Source organism: Dipodomys ordii, unplaced genomic scaffold (genome assembly GCF_000151885.1).
Source record: "Dipodomys ordii isolate 6190 unplaced genomic scaffold, Dord_2.0 Scaffold56, whole genome shotgun sequence".
NCBI lineage: Eukaryota > Metazoa > Chordata > Mammalia > Rodentia > Heteromyidae > Dipodomys > Dipodomys ordii.
Genome location: NW_012267272.1, coordinates 7,392,788 through 7,410,818, shown reverse-complemented (window position 1 = coordinate 7,410,818; position 18,031 = coordinate 7,392,788). Strand labels below are relative to the sequence as shown.

At 38.1% G+C, this 18,031-nt stretch overlaps 1 protein-coding gene across 1 annotated transcript in view; it reads left to right on the top strand.

Annotated features, from left to right (window-relative positions):
* Braf (B-Raf proto-oncogene, serine/threonine kinase) overlaps positions 1–18,031 on the top strand; it is a 91,459-nt gene that overhangs the window by 53,223 nt on the left and 20,205 nt on the right. Inside the window, exons 14-16 of the mRNA XM_013021563.1 lie at positions 7,698–7,744; positions 8,492–8,610; positions 12,169–12,300. Coding sequence (XP_012877017.1) covers positions 7,698–7,744; positions 8,492–8,610; positions 12,169–12,300 — 298 coding nt within the window. The remainder of the gene's footprint in view (positions 1–7,697; positions 7,745–8,491; positions 8,611–12,168; positions 12,301–18,031) is intronic.

Sequence of the window (18,031 nt, the reverse complement as noted above, 5' to 3'; positions counted from 1 at the left end):
ACAGAATAAAATTAAAAACTAGAAGTGGAAAGCTGGGTGCCGGTGGCTCGTGCCTATAATCCTAGCTATTCAGGAGGCTGAGATCTGAGGATTGCCATTCAAAACCAGCCTTGGCAGGAAAATCTGTGAAACTCTTATCTCCAATTAATCACCCAAAAAGCTAGAAGTAGAGTTGTGGCTCAAAGTGATAGAGCATTGTCCTTAAACAAAAGAACTCAGAGACAGCTCTCAGGCTCTGGGTTCAAATCCCACGACTACCCAAAAACAAACTTGAAAGTAGTTAGATGAAAAACAAACTTTGTAAGATATAAATTTAAGCTCTGTAAGTAGTCTTAAAATATGTACCTTATTTTAATGTCATAGAATGCAAATTATATTCTCTGGCTTAGATTTTGTTAATCCTTTTACTCTTACCGTGTTCTTTTCACAGATTAGCAAACCAAGGCTTTTAAGTAGCTTTTCTGAGGCTTCACATAGTAAGTGGCAGCCGGTGTTTTGACGCAGAATTGTAATTCCAGTGCCCTTGATCTATAACTACTATATTACTTGTACCCTGTAGAACTGGAATAAAGTGTATAAGTATATATATGTACTAATGTCTAAAACTCTTGACTTAATCACTCAGGGCAAGTAAACAAGGAACCACAACTCAAGCCAGATCTAATTCTTTAATTTCCCCCCTACCACCTTCCCTGACTCAAAACTAGGCAGTAGCCAGGCACCAGTGGCTTACCCCTATAATCTTAGCTACTCAGGAGGCTGAGATCTGAGGATCACAGTTTGAAGCCAGCCTGGACAGGAAAGTCACTGAGACACTATATTTCCGATAAACTACCTAGAAAAAAACCGGGAGCAGCACTGTGGCTCAAATGGTAGAGCACTAGACTTGAGCACAAAGAGGTTCAGGGACAGCGCCCAGGCCTAGAATTCAAGCCCCAGGACCAGTAAAAACAAACAAAACCCACTAGGTAGTATATCTGTAATACAAACTATCTACAAACCTCTGTTGAGCCAAAATGTTCCTTACAGCAAATTATTGCCTTATTCAGTAAGATTTATACTTACCTACTATGTTTAAATCAATCTCAGCCTTTAGGTAAGTTAGAATCTGAATCTAGCCAAATCTAAAAGATTGTATTAAGATTTTGTCTATCATAACAGTGAGAAACAAGTTGTAAACATTGAGAGAGAAATGAAGCTTTTCTCTTAAGAACTGTCTGTGTACTGTGTCTCCAGCAGGCCAAGATGTTCCTCCCTTAGCACTTCATACTTGTCCTTTCCTCTTTAGGATATTTGTGCTCTAAATATTATTTCTCTTTTCAAATGTCCCTCTTTTTTTTCTTTTTCAGTGTTTGTTTGTTTTGAGAGAGGTGTTCAGTCCAGAACATTTGAACTCAGGGCCTTATACTTGTTTGGCTTGCTTGCTCACAACTGGTACTCTACCACTTGAGCCATGACTCCACTCTGGCTTTTTGCTGGTCAGTTGGAATTGGAATCTGCCTGAGATGACTTCAAACCTTGATCTTCCAGATCAGCCTACTAAGCCTCCATAGTAGCTAGGATTAGAGGAGTGAGCTACCAACACCAAGCTTTTAAATGTTTCCTTTTAAGAGAAGCCAGCCAGGCAAGAGTGGCTCATGCCTGTAATCCTAGCTACTCAGGAGGCTGAGATCTGAGGATTGTGGTTCAAAGCCAGCCCGGGCAGGAAAGTCCATGAGACTCTTATCTCCAGTAAACCACTAGAAAACCAGAAGTGGCGCTGTGGCTCAAGTGATAAAATTCTTGCCTTGACCTAAAAAGTTCAGGGACAGTGCCCAAGCCCAAAGTTCAGGCCCCACAACAGACCAAAAAGAAAGAGAGAGAGAGAAGTCATTTCTGTTCACTTCATACAGTTAACTTGTCAATAACCCACTTCTATCCCCGTCTATACCCATTCTTTTCTCTTTTTTTCTTTTTTCTTTTTGATGTTTGTATATGTGTGTATGTGTGTGCATGTGTGTCTGTGCCTCACTTCAGAATCTTTTGTCCCCTGAACATTTTCTATATGCAGTTCAGTTATCTGACTTGTGCAGAATTCAAAGTCCCAACAAGAGAAGCAGAGTAAGAACATTGGAAAAATTGACTCATTAAATAATTGTCTGGGTTGCACTCACTTAAAAGGTCAAACCTTTAAGGACTAGAAAAGTTAAAACAATATAATATTCCAATGTGTATGTTTTATGGAATTACAAAATATGAACAAACAGTGGATGGGTGACTTTTTTCCTATGTGGGTATGTCTTTTGGTATCTTAAAGATCATTTCCGATTCTTAGGTTCACTTGAAGAGAGCAGTATCCTGTGGTAGGTAATTATAGATTCACTCTAAGGAATTGGGGTTTACAAAGTATGTTTTGTCATGTTCTCACCCGCCAGTCACTGATTCAATCCAAAAGCCAAAGTATTTCAAGAATATTGTCAGTAAATGATTGTGTTCAATTATTGATTGAGTAGGTGGTCTCCTGAACTTTTTCTTCTGCCCAGGCTGCCTTTGAACCATACCCCACACAAGCTCAGCCTCTCACACACATTGGTGTCATGTTACCCAAGCTATGTGGGAATCTGAGATTGGGAGGACTGTTATCTAGGCATACCCAGGAAGAAGCAAGACCCTATCTCAAAATAATGATTGCAGAAAAAGGTCAAGAGGCATGGGTCAGTGGCAGAGTGCCTGCATGGCAAAGCCTTGAGTTCAAACTTCAGTACTACCAAAAAAAAATTATATATATAAACACTAGTTTATTTTCTTTTTTTTTTTTTTTTGTCGGTCATGGGGGCTGAACTCTGGGCCTGGGCGCTGTCCCTCAGCTCTTCTTGAGCCATAGCACCACTTCCGGCTTTTTTCTATATATGTGTTGCTGAGGAATTGAACCGGACCTCATGCATGTGAGACAAGCACTCTGCCACTGAGCTAAGTGTCTTCAGTTTAAGGCAAGCGAGCACTCTACACTTGAGCCACAGCACCACTTCTGGTTTTCTGAGTGGTTTATTGGAGATTAAAAAGTCTCACAGACTTTCCTGCCCAGACTCCCTTTGAACCTCTATCCTCAGATCTCAGCCTCCTGAGTAGCTAGGATTACAAGTGTGAGCCAGAGTGCCCAGCTGATGATGTTATTTTTTTGGGGGGGGGTCCGGTCATGGGGCCTGAACTCTGGGCCTGGGCGCTGTCCCTCAGCTCTTCAGCTCAAGGCTAGCACTCTACCACTTGAACCACAGCGCCACTTCCAGCTTTTTTCTTTTTGCTTATGTGGTGCTGGGGAATCGAACCCAGGGCCTCAGGCATGCAAGGCAAGTGCTCTACCACTGAGCTACCTTCCCAGCCTCTGTTATTATTTTTTTTAATGGTAAATAAGAGAAGTAGCAGAATGGTATTCCCTTCCGTCTTACTTCCTTTTCATGTTGTGATTGTGAAGGGACCAGAGGGCATCAGAATAGAAGGAGACACTGTCACTGTGGTCATACTACCAGCCCAGACAGTAGCTAAATTCTCCATTATTGGCTAGGATATCTAGAAGAGATTCACTTTTATGCCTGAAGTCTGATGAACTTTTATAAAAAGAATTAGCTTTAAAAATGTATGACATGTATGAGACCTAACTAGTACCTAATCTAAGATTTTAGAAATACAATAGAATAAAACTAAACTTTTATGAGCCACTCAGAGCTTTTCCAAATAGACTAGGTTAGTAAAGCAGCCAGATAGTATGCCACAGTATTTGAATTTCAGGAAGCCATTTGATTGATACCTCTTAAGTAGTTTTTTTTTTTAATTTTTTTTTTTGTCGGTCATGGGGGCTGAACTCTGGGCCTGGGCGCTGTCCCTCAGCTCTTCAGCTCAAGGCTAGCACTCTACCACTTGAGCCACAGCGCCACTTCCGGCTTTTTTCTTTTTGCTTATGTGGTGCTGAGGAATCAAACCCAGGGCCTCGAGCATGCAAGGCAAGTGCTCTACCACTGAGCCACCTTCCCAGCCCCCAGCTACCTCTTAAGTAGTTTTAAAGATAAGGCCAAGGAAATGTAGCATAAATAGCCAAATTTAACCAGGTTCACAATCAGATGATCATCCTTGAGAAGATAGCAGTTTTCTGTCTTCATTCCTCTTGAATATTATGAATATATTTCAAAATGACTTAGATGAAGACAACATGATCATGTTGATCTTTTAAACCCTATTTTTAGGTTTTTACAATAATTTTAATAAGTTGAGGCCATGTCTACAAAATATAAGGTTATACCCACATGTTAAGTGTACAAAAGTATTTCCAGTTCAAACTGAAAATAATCTTATTGTCTAGAGTGAATATGACTCATTTCATAATTTTTATGAGGTGAAGATGAAAACTTCACTCTAGTTTGTGCTGGCTAAATCTGAATTAACTGTACTTAGTTTGGGCTATCATGTTCTCTACAAAGCTGGTTGGAAAGTGATCCTTGTATAAGAGCTTGGAAGAGAACAGATTTGGTCAGATGGTTTTGCTGCTATACAATGATTCTGTGAAGTAGAACTGTGGCTCAAAAAAGTAGAGCACTATCCTTAAGCAAGGAACTCAGGGATAGCACTCAGGCCCTGAGTTCAAGCCCCACAACTAACAAAACAACAAACAATAAATAAGAAATGTTTCTGTAAGTGGACATTTTATCCTAGGAAGGATAGTCCTAAGAGAATTCTGAGAAGGAAATGTCATACTTATGTAGGTATGTTGTTCTTTCCTGGTATTGCTATAAACCTGTGCCCTCTCCTTAACAACTTTAAAGGGGAGGAGAGGACCATTATTTAGAATTCTACACTAAATAGTAGAAAGTATAGTATTCTGTATCTGGTTTATTATTGAAGTTTATTATAGACCATTCAGTTTATTGCTGCTGCTGCCCCCTAACCAGTTACATAGTTTTGTGTTTTGGGGTTTTTTGTTTTATGGTTTATATGGAAACCATTTGGTACTCAAGAAATGGTTTCATTGTCAATTTGTATAGAATTGTTTAGGGCAATAATTATTCTGAAACATGATACAGGGACTAGGTATAATACCTATCTCATTTTTCTAGCTTTTAACATAACTCAGACTGACTGTGATCTCAAAAGGATGTGGGGGTTTTTTTTGGGGGGGGTTGTTGTTTTTTGGTTTGGGTTTTTTTTTGTTTTGTTTTGTCAGATGTAGGGCTTGAACTCTGGGCCTGGACGCTGTCCCTCAGCTCTTCAGCTCAAGGCAAGTGCTCTAACGCTTGAGCCACAATGCCACTTCCGGTTTTCTAGTGGTTTTTATTGGAATCTCACAGACTTTCCTGCCCGGGCTGGCTTTGAACCGTGATCCTCAGATCTTAGCCTCCTGAGTAGCTAGGATTACAGACGTGAGCCAAAGGCGCCAAGCTAAAAGGATGTATTTTTAACAAGGGCCCTGTAGATCACTGGTTCCAACTGCCCTCATAGACAGAGCAACAGCAAGACACTCCTAATCTAGACCATCAGTTAACAGCCAAAGACTGACTTTGACTTCGTATTTTGGGGAGAGGTGGGCAGGGAGGAACAAGTGATAGGCTGCAGTTAACTGTAAGCACTGAGGACATTCAAAAGGACCTTAAATTGTGGATGTGATCACAAGGTCTCTGAGAGAAAAATTTTCAGCTTTCTGGTGAGTTGTAAGATTAAAGTAGTACAACAAGGTCAAAGAATGTCACAACCTTAGGTTTTGAGTATACCACCACCTAAGGATTATTGAAAGGAATCATTCCAGCCTAAGTCGAGTCAACAAAATAGTTTCTGAAACAATAGCTCTGGGGGTCAGGTCTAATCCAGTAAACAACCACAACCCCTGGACAGTGACTCTGCCCCACAAGCCTCTCACACTTCAATAAACTTGGGCTAGAATAAAGATAAAATTGTCTCTATAATCCTAGAAACCTTCCTTTGGTCTACTGGAAGAACATTCTTCACCTAATTAGTTTTCCTATAATTTTTGCTAAAAAAAGAAAAAAAAGAACAACCTCCAAGAGCAAACAAACAAAACCTACCTTATTTCTTGTGTGTTTTTTAATTAATAAGAGGAGTTGCCATTGCATGAATCGGGTAATGAATACATTCTTGGACAGTGTCACCGCTTCTTTTGCTTTCCTCCCGTGCCTGCCCACAAGTTACATAGGTCATTTTCCACATTGTGTATACTGAATACTATGATTGCATTTGTTCACCATCCTTCCCTCCCTTTCTGTGGCCCCTCTTTGCCCCCCTAAAATAAAAAAAACACCCAAAAGCAAAAACAAATACTTCCTCCAACAAGAAGAACAAAAACACTCATGTTTCCATTTCCTGGAATTTGTGTAAATAAATAATATTTTAAGTGTTCAGAGAAGATATACCTTTGGGTTCCTCCCCTGGAGGTGGTACCCTCCTTTAGCTTGTATAATTTTTTTGTGTAGTTTTTTTTTACCTAATTTCATAATTCTCTTTCTGTAACTTGTCTGTAACCAAAATGGTAAAAAATAGAAGTCCAGCCAGACACTGATGGCTCACACCTACAATCCTAGCCACTCAGAAGACTGAGATCTGAGGATGGTCTTTCCAAACCAGCCCAGACAGGCAAGTCTATGAGACTCCAAATAACTATTCAAAAAAGCCAGAAATAGAGTTGTAGCCCAAGCACTAACCTTGAGCAAAAATTCTCAGGGATATTACCCAGGCCTGAGTTCAAGCCCCCAGAACCGACATTTAGAAGAAAAATAAAAGTCCAACTTTTTTCTTAGTAGTCATTGTTGATCTAAGAAATCTCATATATTTGCTTTTCCTAGTTAGTATTAAATAAAGAAAAATAACTAGGACACTGTATGCATCATGTAGTAGTCTATTCAACAGGTATGTAATGAAACTTCACACATAGGAGGCCCCTACCAGGCAATGAGGACAAGTGGAAGTAACCTAAACACCGACCTTTCTATCCCTCAGTGAATACAACTAAAGCAGTTTTCAGAGATGTCATAGTTGATTTAACTTTATCATTGATTTTAAAGTAGATCCCTTGTGATCATTATAGAGGATATTTGCTCCTGCCTAGTTTTAATAAGATTTTAAGAATATATTATACTATTTCAAAACTATAATTTACTAACTTTCATATTCTTATGGAGTTTGAATTGTAAATAACAAAATAGGAACATGGAAAAAACATGAATCAAGCTGTTACAACTTCCACATAAAATGAATAGTGAAAGATTATTGGATTAGTCATAGGAAAGCTTCAGTCAGGAGTTAAAATATGCGATGATCTAAAAGGATGGGTATGAATAAGTGAAAAATATATTGAAAGCTTATTTGGGAGATAGGTTCAAGAGGGGAGCATTTAACACAGAGGTAGAATCTAAGTATTAAACTATAGTTCAAGGATGTGAATAAGTAGACATTAATGGAGTGGAAAGTTATAACTAGTAAAAAGGTAAAGTACAAGTCTTAATAGAAAAGATTCTGTTTGTACAGAATGGTAGTATGTCTTAATAATCCTAAATTTATTTACAGTCAATTTTAATACATTGTAAAGAAGTTATCAAATTGTACAGATTTCATTTGTATCATGATTCTAATAAGTCTTTACATCACTGAATATGTTTTGTAGAGTTTGAGGCTAGAAGCAATTAGCCCTACTCAGGTTAAAATGATGTTTTGTTTTTCAGTTATTTACACGCCAAGTCAATCATCCACAGAGACCTCAAGAGTAATAGTATCCTTTCTGAAATTGGTCTTCGAAGTTCGAAAACATCCTGACTTTTTCTTCTGCATTTTGTCTTCACATTATGTAAAAAGTCTTCATGTTAAGTTCAGTATGCTGTAAAGAAAATAAATTAGTTTGCATGAGAGTATAATAGCAGGATGCATCTACCTGCTTTTTGTTTTTGAATAGGCACTACAAGAAGATGGAACCAAAAGTCTATACTAATAAGACTTTTCTGATTGCTTGTTTACATTCTGTCTGCATTATGAAATGAATTTTTGTGGCTGTATACTAGTATACTTCAGCCCCCTGACCTTGCTAAGTAGCAGTAGAAAACTGAAGGCTCTAAAATTACAGGATAGTGAGTTGAAAAAAAAAAACACATTTTTTTTTACGAAGCCCAGACTTAGATCCTGTCTGATGCCATCTTAATTTAATAAAGAGCCTTAGCTGCTTACAGCAGTGCTAACTGGTACCTCGATCTCCATCTGACCCAAATCAAATTAAAAAGTTTTGGGTCTCCCATGGGCTCAGGAAATCATCTCATCTCATTATCATACAGTTTAAGTCCATAAAAATATTTAAAGCAAATCATATAAGCTAAAGAGAACTAACTCTCCGTTTTTGAAGTACTCTTTTTAAAAAGAACATATTATAGATTTATAGAAACTGGATCTCTTACCTAACATCTTCAAAATGCTTGCTCTAATAGGAAATGAGATCTATTTTTTTTTTCCTTTACTTACTACACCTCAGATATATTTCTTCATGAAGACCTCACGGTAAAAATAGGTGATTTTGGTCTAGCCACAGTGAAATCTCGATGGAGTGGGTCCCATCAGTTTGAACAGTTGTCTGGATCTATTTTGTGGATGGTAAGAATTGAGGATGTTTTTCTGTTGATTAAATTTTTGTATCCTGAGATGCTTCTGAGTTACTAGAAAGTCATTGAAGATTTAAGATACAATATTTTTTGTAATTCCCACTATTTACAAAAGTCAATGCTGCTCTAGTTTTTATGTAAATAAGTTTTAATGTTTCTCTATCTTTAAGAAGAATATTACAAAATTAGTTTCATGATAACATTTATTATGGAGTATTTCCATTTTATTCAAAATTGTCGGTTGAAAATGTCAATGTTCAAAATGTTCTGGCTTTTGTTAGTTAGTTGGAGGTAAGGAACTTGAGGATTTGTCTACCCAATCTGGCTTTTGAATCTCAGTTCTCAGATCTCAGCCTTCTGAGTAGTGAAGATTGCAGGCATGAGCTACTGGCACCTGGGTATGTTCAATAGTTTATTTATTTCTGTTGGTCATGGAGCTTGAACTGAGGACCTGGGCACAGTCCCTAAGCTCATTTGCTCAAGGCTAATGCTCTACCACTTTGAGCCACAGCACCACTTCCAGTTTTCTGGTGGTTAATTGGAGATAAGAGTCTCACAGACTTTCCTACCCAAGCTGGCTTTGAACCAGGATCCTCAGATATCAGCCTCCTGAATAGCTAGGATTACAGGCATGAGCCACTGGTGCCTGGCTATGTTCAGTAATTAATAGTGAAGTCCTGAAATCAAAGAATTTGAAGACCACAGCTAAAAATCTGTGGTACAAATTTAAGTTTTTAATAATTTAATCTACACTTAGGACTTTTGCGATGGCCTGCTGAAAGCAGAAAAGTTGAAATTATTTTCAAAGCAGTCTGCCTAAATTCCCTGACTACATGGAGTAGCAGTCCCCAAGAAGGAAATTCTAAGGCAGTAGTTTGAGTATCAAGCTAAGCATAGGGCTAAATTGAATATCATTATTTGTGACAAATAAATGAAATTAGGGAAAGTGGCAAAGAGGAATAAAGGACATTAGGAGACTCTTAACTCTTGTTAGGAGACCTATACTGTATTACTCTAGTCATTAACCTACAGATGTCTTAACCTCCTCTAAGTTACCTCATATAAAATATTGTGTTGGGCTAGTAGACTTCTTAGGCCTTTTCTAAGATTCAGTAATTATAATATGAGTTTAAATTTTTACTAATTTTAATTACTAAGTATAAATGAGAGGCTAATTATAATCATAATCTCAAGGCAAAGAAGGGAAGGATCATGGTTCAGGCTAGGTATGATAGTTCACACCTGTAATCCCAGCTGTATGGGAGATAGAAGTAGGAGGATCACTGACAGGCCAAACCCAAATCAAAGCACAAGAACCTATCTGAAAAATAAATCAAAAGTGACTGGGGGTGTGAGTCAAGTGATGAGCACAAGGCCCTGAGATCAAACCGAAGTTTAAAAAAATCTTAATAGTTAAAGTCCTGGTTGCCAGGCACTTACCTGTAACAAACATGACAGAGAATCCTAAAATGATGGGAGGAGTGGCATTTTCAGTACTGAAATCATAGACCCTAAAACTAAAAACAAACCACTCACTTGCTTTAAAGATGTATTTATTTGAACTAAAATGGAAGAACTGAACTCAGTCAAATCTTCAGATTTGTCCTTAATTTTTCAAAAACTTTAGCTTATGTAGTTAATAGAATATTACATAGGAAGTTTTGTATTTCCTTCTGTTTACTTTTTTGTTGGTACCTGGATATATGAATTCTTTTATTCTGCCATGCTGAATTTTAGGATAAGAGACTAGACAATCATATGATTCATTATTGAATCTTTTGGGTGGATCTTTTCAGAGAGAATAATTTGTCCAAAACTAAGGTTATATTGTCCTGGGTGTGTTGTTTTTTGTTTTTTCTTTTTTTGGTTGTTTGTTCTTATGATACTGGGGTTTGAACTCAGGGCTTTATGTTCTTGGCTTGCTTGTTCTACCATACCTCCAGCCCCCTCTGAATTATTATAGTAGTCTTCTCCACTTTCTTTTGTTTGATCTTAAAATGAAACCTTTGTAAATATTTTTACAAAATCACTAAGTTGAAAATCAGTAACATATTTTTAAGTAGACTTTAAATAGATGGTACAACTTCATATCAAGACATCTCCAAACAACAGTAAATAAAACTAAATTCAAAAAAAAATTGTTCTTAAACAGATGTACATCCTGATCCTCAAAAAAAATCATTTCAGACTGAAAACTATGTGTTTATCAGCAGTACCTCTTAGCATTCTGACTTGTTCATCACAGTTTATTTGATATACTATATTACTAAAAAGTATCTCTCAACAAAATATATGATACAACCAAGTATATAAGACTTTCTCTCTGACTCCCTTCAGGATCTCACACAGATATTCTATCCATGGCTTGAAATTTTTGATTGGACTATAGATGTCAGCTGGGGGGCTTTGCAGACTAAAAATATCTGGGTCCCACCACCAGGTTCTGATCTGTCCCTGGGCTGGAGTGCAGTTAGCAGAGAAGTTTAAGTGTTCAGTGGGTGATTCTGCCTTTCATATGCAATTGAGTAACATTTTTCCTTATGTAAGGTCTAGTAACAAGAATCTTGTCTTCCAACTATTTTTGCAATTGGTACTGCTTTTGCTATCAAATTAATATATCCTTTCACTTTTTTTTTAACAAAACTGTGCAAGAGGTGCAAAGTGAAAGAAGCTAATTGTTACCAGTCATTTACTGTACTTTATGTAATTAAGAAATCTAGGGCCAGGCTCTGGTTGCTTACACCTGTAGCTACTCAGGAAGCTGAGTTCTGAGGATCACAGTTCAAAGCTAGCCCAGGCAGAAAAGTCCATGAGACCCTTTTCTCCAATAAATTCTCAGAAAAAGCAAAAAGTGGCTCTGTGGCCCAAGTGATAGAACACTAACTGTGAGCAAAAGAAGCTCAAGGACAGTGCCCAGGCCCTGAATTTGAGTCCCAGGACTGGCAAAATGTGTGTGTGTGTGTGCAAAAAATGTGTGTGTGTGTGTTTCATTACAGCAAGTATGATTTGATCTGTTTCCCCAAGAAGGAGCAACCAAAACATTCTTTACACAAACTTCTACTAAATCTATCTGCTGTTACTTTTGTTAAAGTACCCTGAGAATAAGGAAAATCACTGATCCCAATGAGAAATGTTAAGTCTTAAGACAATTACTACAGTAGTTGTGCCTGCTCCAAGCCTCCTAACAACCACAGGTCTAGTATTTCTTTGCTGAATCAGGAATGGGAAGTGGAAACTGATTCTGGTAGGGTTAGTTTTGGAATATATTCAAATGACAATAGTGATATTTTGTTGGAAAGGAGAGTCACAGCAATAAAATCTCAGTAATGTATTATAGAAAATCAGGTAAAATAGCCTCTTTAAGAGTTGCTTTTTCTTTTTTTCCTTCATCTTAATGGTTTTTATTTCTTTGGCCATTAATAGAATTATTTACATAGTGGGTGGGGGATTTTTGTGATCCAGCAGTACTCTGGAAATTATCATAGTTTGTATTTCAGAAATCTTCATTCACTAGAAGAATAACCTCAAATGTTTTCTTCTATTCTAACAGGCACCAGAAGTAATCAGAATGCAAGATAAAAACCCATACAGCTTTCAGTCAGATGTGTATGCATTTGGAATTGTTTTGTATGAATTGATGACTGGCCAGTTACCTTATTCAAATATCAACAACAGGGACCAGGTAAATATTTGTCATCTCCTTCGTGTTATTTCAGTATGTTATAAGTATTTAGTTAGTATTTATTCAATACTTTTATTAGGAAGTAGAGTCCTGGGTGAGCATTGATAGATACTTGATCTTAGGATCAGTTTTAGAAATCTTTTATATACTTTTGGCAGTCACAGCATGTAAAACTTTTCCTTGAAATGTTGGTCTTGAATGTTGCAGTGGAGTCAAATTACCAACTTTGTGACTAGAGACAAGAGATTAAACAAAGCCTTAGAGGGACAGTTACATTTTGCTTTGTTTTCTCCATGATAAGAATTCTTCCAGGAGGCTGTTTTTTACTTCTACTTCTTTCTTTTCTATGTTCTTTTTTTCTATTCCTATAATCTGATATTTTAAATTTGCATGATATAGGAACAAATGTTAACCAAGGAACATAATCGAAATAATGCACTTATTGTACATGTTGTAGATTATTATAACTGAGGTGTTGAATTGATGATGGCAGTCTGATTATCAAAATTGCCTGATTTTGAAGTGTCATATGCTTCACTTTTTATGAAAGATCTTCTTAAACCAACCATATAGCATAGCACCCGGTACCCACTTTTCCTATGTATATTATTTTTCTGGAGGATTTGCTGAGGAGTTCTAGTTCTGTTTAGTCAAATTTGTGAACCTTAGATCTGGATGAAATGTATTTGTAAGTGAGTAAGCTTATTTTTAATAAAATATACAATTATTATTTGAAATATTATCTCCAGAATATAGATAAAAGCATCCCAGAGTTCTGCATTCATCCACTTCTTGGCATTTTAGGTGCTTTGTCCTCCAAGGGAGTATTATAAATGATGTGGAAAGGGCTTACTCTCCATGAGAGAAGTAAGTGAGTGACCAGCAGAAGGGTAAGGCTTTTTCTAGTTAATTCTTTCTAATAGTTTAGTTAGCGCCCCTAGACTTTGCCAGTTTAATACCTACTTAAATATTTGATAAGGAAGATGTAACAAATTATATATTCTTTTCACTGCCCATATTCTACTTCATTACTGTAGAGGAGCCAGCTTTCTTCAAATGGTACTTTCTGTGGAATTCTTCGTTTTGGAAAATGTCTCTGGTCATCCTCAGATATTGCTCCATTCATTCCCTGCTTACATTTTATGTCACTTTCTCTTGTGCCTTGATCTCTGTGGCTTTCAAATTAAACTTCTCTTTAAGAATCCAGGAGTATTTTTCTTTTACATGGGAGTTGGGACAGCTGTTTCTTTATGTAGTGGTGGTACCTTCTCCCTAAACTCTCGCCTCCGACAGGGCTGGTAAGGCAGGCATTGGGCCCAAGACTTGCATCACTTGATCTCACCTCTTTAGGCATTTTTTTTCAATACTGAAAATGTTTGAACTAGACAGAGGTTTTTCTAGCTCTTCAAATAAGATTATTTATTAAGCTAGTTCTCTTATATTCTGAAGGATGACTATATGACTTTGAAAGAGTACATCCTTCCTTTACTTTCTCTAGCATTGAAAATCTGTGAAATCGTGTTTTGTCTGATCTTTTTTTTCTCCCTTTTGTTGTCACCATGAACTCAGAGCCTGGGCACTGTCCCTGAGCTATTCTAAAGGCTAGCACTCTACCACTTGGAGCCACAGCTCCACTTCTGGTGTTTTGGAGATAAGAGTCTCACAGGACTTTTCTGCCTGGGCTGGCTTTGAACCGTGATTCTCAAATCTTAGCCTCCTGAGTAGCTAGGATTATAGGGCCACCAGCACCCAGCTATTGTCTGATATCTTGATAGGGTCTTACTATGTAGTTCAGGCTGGCCTGAACTGATGATCTTTCTTCCTCTGCTTTACAAGTGCTGGGGCTACAGGTGTACACCACTGCACCTGGCCTAAATGTGATTCTGTTGGTTGGTTGGTTTGGTTTGATTGCAGCATTGGGGATCAGACTTAGAGTCTTAGGATTACTAAGCATGTGATCTACCACTAAGTTATATCCTTAGCCTTCCCTCTCTTTATCATTTCATTTCCCTTGCCTTTCTCTTTCAGTTCAGCTTTACTACTAAATTGGGATTAATTATGTCTTATTTAAAATAATTGTATTGACTATACCATATACTAAACCCAGAATGTAGTCTGTGAGGATGTGAGGAAGGTTCATCTGTTTCACATAGTCTCAGAGTATCTTGACTAGGTATTAAAAAGATCTCCTTCCTAAATAGTATGTTCATAAGGCTGGCAAGCTGGTACTGGCTGTCAATTTGAAGTTTACTTAGGAACAAGAGGTAAACAGCTCATCTTTTTCTCCTCGTGACCCTTCTGTGAGGACTTCTTCACGTGCTGTTTGGTCTCTAGTGACACAATGGTTGAGTTCTTACCACAAAATTTTACAAGAAATGATAAGTATTAGCATCTTACCAATATACAAATTACTTAACAATGTTTTTAGTACCTGCTCTGTACAAAGCACTGTGGAATATAGAAAGTTCACGGGTGAGAGCTCTAGCTATGTACCATCCTGAGGGGGAACCTATTGACTGAGACTGAAATACTCTTTAAGAACCTGAAAACAAGGGCTGGGAAGGTGGCTCTGTGGTAGAGCGCTTGCCTTGCATGCACGAGGCCCTGGGTTCAATTCCTCAGCACCACATAAGAAAAAAGAAAAAAGCCGGAAGTGGCTCTGTGGCTCAAGTGGTACAAGCACTAGGGAAGAACCTGAAAACAAGGAACATTTTCCAAGTCAGGGAGCATCATGGGAATCCAACACACACACACACACACACACACACACGCACGCATGCACGCACTGTTTAGGTGGGACACAGCTAGGAGAGAAAAGTCAAACTGAGACCTGGGAATCCAACACACACACACACGCGCACGCGCGCACGCGCACGCACGCTGTTTAGGTGGGACACAGCTAGGAGAGAAAAGTCAAACTGAGACCTGCTGTGAACACTGAGTAGTGGTAAGCTCAGACTGTGAAGGGTGTGGTGATCGATGACCTTGACATTAGCATGAAATGAGCCCCATTGCTTGTGAAGCTCCACAAAGACTTGAAAACCCAAGGCTGTGGCTAAAGGATGACTGGGTCTCCAGAGTTGCCTTCCTGTCAAGTGTGGTTGCTGCCAGGCAGACCATGCTCTGTGCCCAGCTTCCTCCCCCCACTCGTGGAGACTTGTGGCTGGGCAGGTCTGAAAGCTCGGAGACCAGCAGGCACAATGCCCCATCCTCTAATTCTTCCCCTTCAATGAATAACTGATGATTCTTGTTTGCTGTATCTACTTTCCTATGCACTGAAAGGAAACACTACCAACACATAGAAAGATGTATTTTTGAATGGTCAGTGGGCCTCTGAAGAAATTGGAGAAGATATGGAATATTTCCTATGGGCTGGGAAGGTGCCTCAGTGGTAGAATGCTTGCCTCGCATGCATGAGGCCCTGGGTTCGGTTCCTCAGCACCACATAAACTGAAAAGGCCAGAAGTGGTACTGTGGCTCAAGTGGTTGAGTGCTAGCCTTGAGCTGAAGAGCTAAGGGACAGCGCCCAGGCCCAGAGTTCAGGCCCCACAACCACCCCCCCAAAAAAAAAATTCCTAAATTAAACCAAAGCAGTAATAGTCTCCTAGATAAGAAGAACTCTGGACCAAATAGACTCATGGCTGAATTCTGCCATAGCTTTTAAAACACACACCCCAAAGCTCAAACTATTTCATAAAATAGAAAAAGAAGGAATATTAAGAAACTGATTATATGAAGCTATCAACTAAATAAATACACAGTTCAAAGACTGTGGACCAGTTCCCTAGACATAGGCACAAAAGTGCTTAATGAAATACTTGTAAAATATATTCAGCAGCACATTTCCAGTTGGCAGCTGGCACATAACCAAATTGCTTTGATTCTGAGGATGCAAAGATGAGTCCACACATGAAAATCCTTAAACAAATATAGAACAAATAATAAAAGGTAAAATGTAATATCTCTTCATAATAAAAACCCTCAGGAAACAAGAGCTAGAAAATATCTCAATATAATAAAAAAAAAAGTACTAAATGGGGAAAAATTGAAAACATTTCTTCTAAAGTCAGGAATGAGGCAAGGGTGACCACTGTCTCCACTCTTACTGAATATAGTGCTTGAGTTCTTAGCCACAGCAATAAAAGAGGAGATAAACAGAAAAGCTTGATGAAAAGCTTGATTTTTATTTGCAGATGATGTGATCTTATACTCAAAAGACCTTAAAGTCTCCATCAAAACTATTAAATTCTGGGACTTATTAACCTGTGTCTCAAGTGAAGAAATGCCTACCTAGCAAGCACAGGCCTTAAATGAAAGCGTCAGTATTACATCCACCACCACGGCCACCCAAAAAGAATAACAAGTGAAAGAAACGGAAGAAAAAAGATTAGATCTTAAAACACTTTTAAAAATAGGAAGATATGAAGTCAGCATAGAAAAATCAATAGCTTTTCTACATACTGAATGTAGAGTTTAATAAGGAAAACAATTACATTCACAATAGCCTCAAAAAAAAAACTAGGGGTAAATTTGACATAGGGAATGATAGGCCTTTGCAATTGAAACTATAAAACATTGTTAAAAAATGAAGATATTAGCCAGGCACTGGTGGCTCATGCCTGTAATCCTAGCTACTCAGGAGGCTGAAAACTGAGGATCATGGTTCAAAGCCAGCCAGGGCAGGATAGTCCATGAGACTCCAATTAACCACCAGAAAACAGGAAGTGGCACTCTGGCTCGTGTGGTAGAGCGTTTGCCTTGAGCTGAAGAGTTCAGGGACAGTGCCCAGGCTCAGAGTTCAAGTCTCATGACTGACCAAAAAAAGTGAAGATATTAGAAGATGGAAAGAACTTCCTCATTCATAGACTGACAGAATTAATATTGTCAAATGGTTATATTGCTGAAAGTGATTTATAGATTTAATTCAGTTCCCATCAAAATCCCAGTAACATTCTTCATTAAAAAAAAAAAAGATACAGAAATTCATATGGAAGTATAAAAGACCCAGAATAGCTAAAGCAGTTCAATCTTAGAATAAACTAGAAATTCTAGAAATTATATTTTCGACAATTAAACATAAGATAAAATGTTTTTCAGATGGAAACTTAAAAATACACAGATATACTATTTTCCAAATTTTCTTCAGGAGTAATATGAGAGAAAAAATGAAAGATTGTTCCAGGGGGTAGGGAGTGTAAAAAATTTTTTTTAAAATGAAAGATAGCTCTCACGTTTTTATATATTCCATAGAACTTAGTGCAGAGCACAAAGCAGGCGCAAAGCAGGTAGCTCTTGGTGCTAGGTTTAGGGGCTGACTGATGAACAGACTTTCCTCCAAGTAGAAGTGTTATGATATACATATACATTACGAAACCAATACTCAGCTTATAATTCTAGAACTGTTCTTAGTCTAAGAATACTCTTAGGACTCAGCATCTCCAACCCTTCATTCACCTTCACTAGGATAACTCATGCTGATTTTTAGTTACACCTCCTGTACTGCCCAAACAGAACTGTAAACTCCACTGAGATGTTAGCTCCTAATGTTTTCATCTTTCCTCTGACTAGGCTGCAGTTATCAGAATGTGTAACCAAATATCTCATTAGAATTTCCACAGCAGCCCAACACTGCTGGCTCATGCCTGAAATTCAAACTACTCAGGAAGCTGAGATCTGAGGATCGAGGTTTAAAGCCAGCCTGGGCAGGAATGTCCATGAGACGCTTATCTCC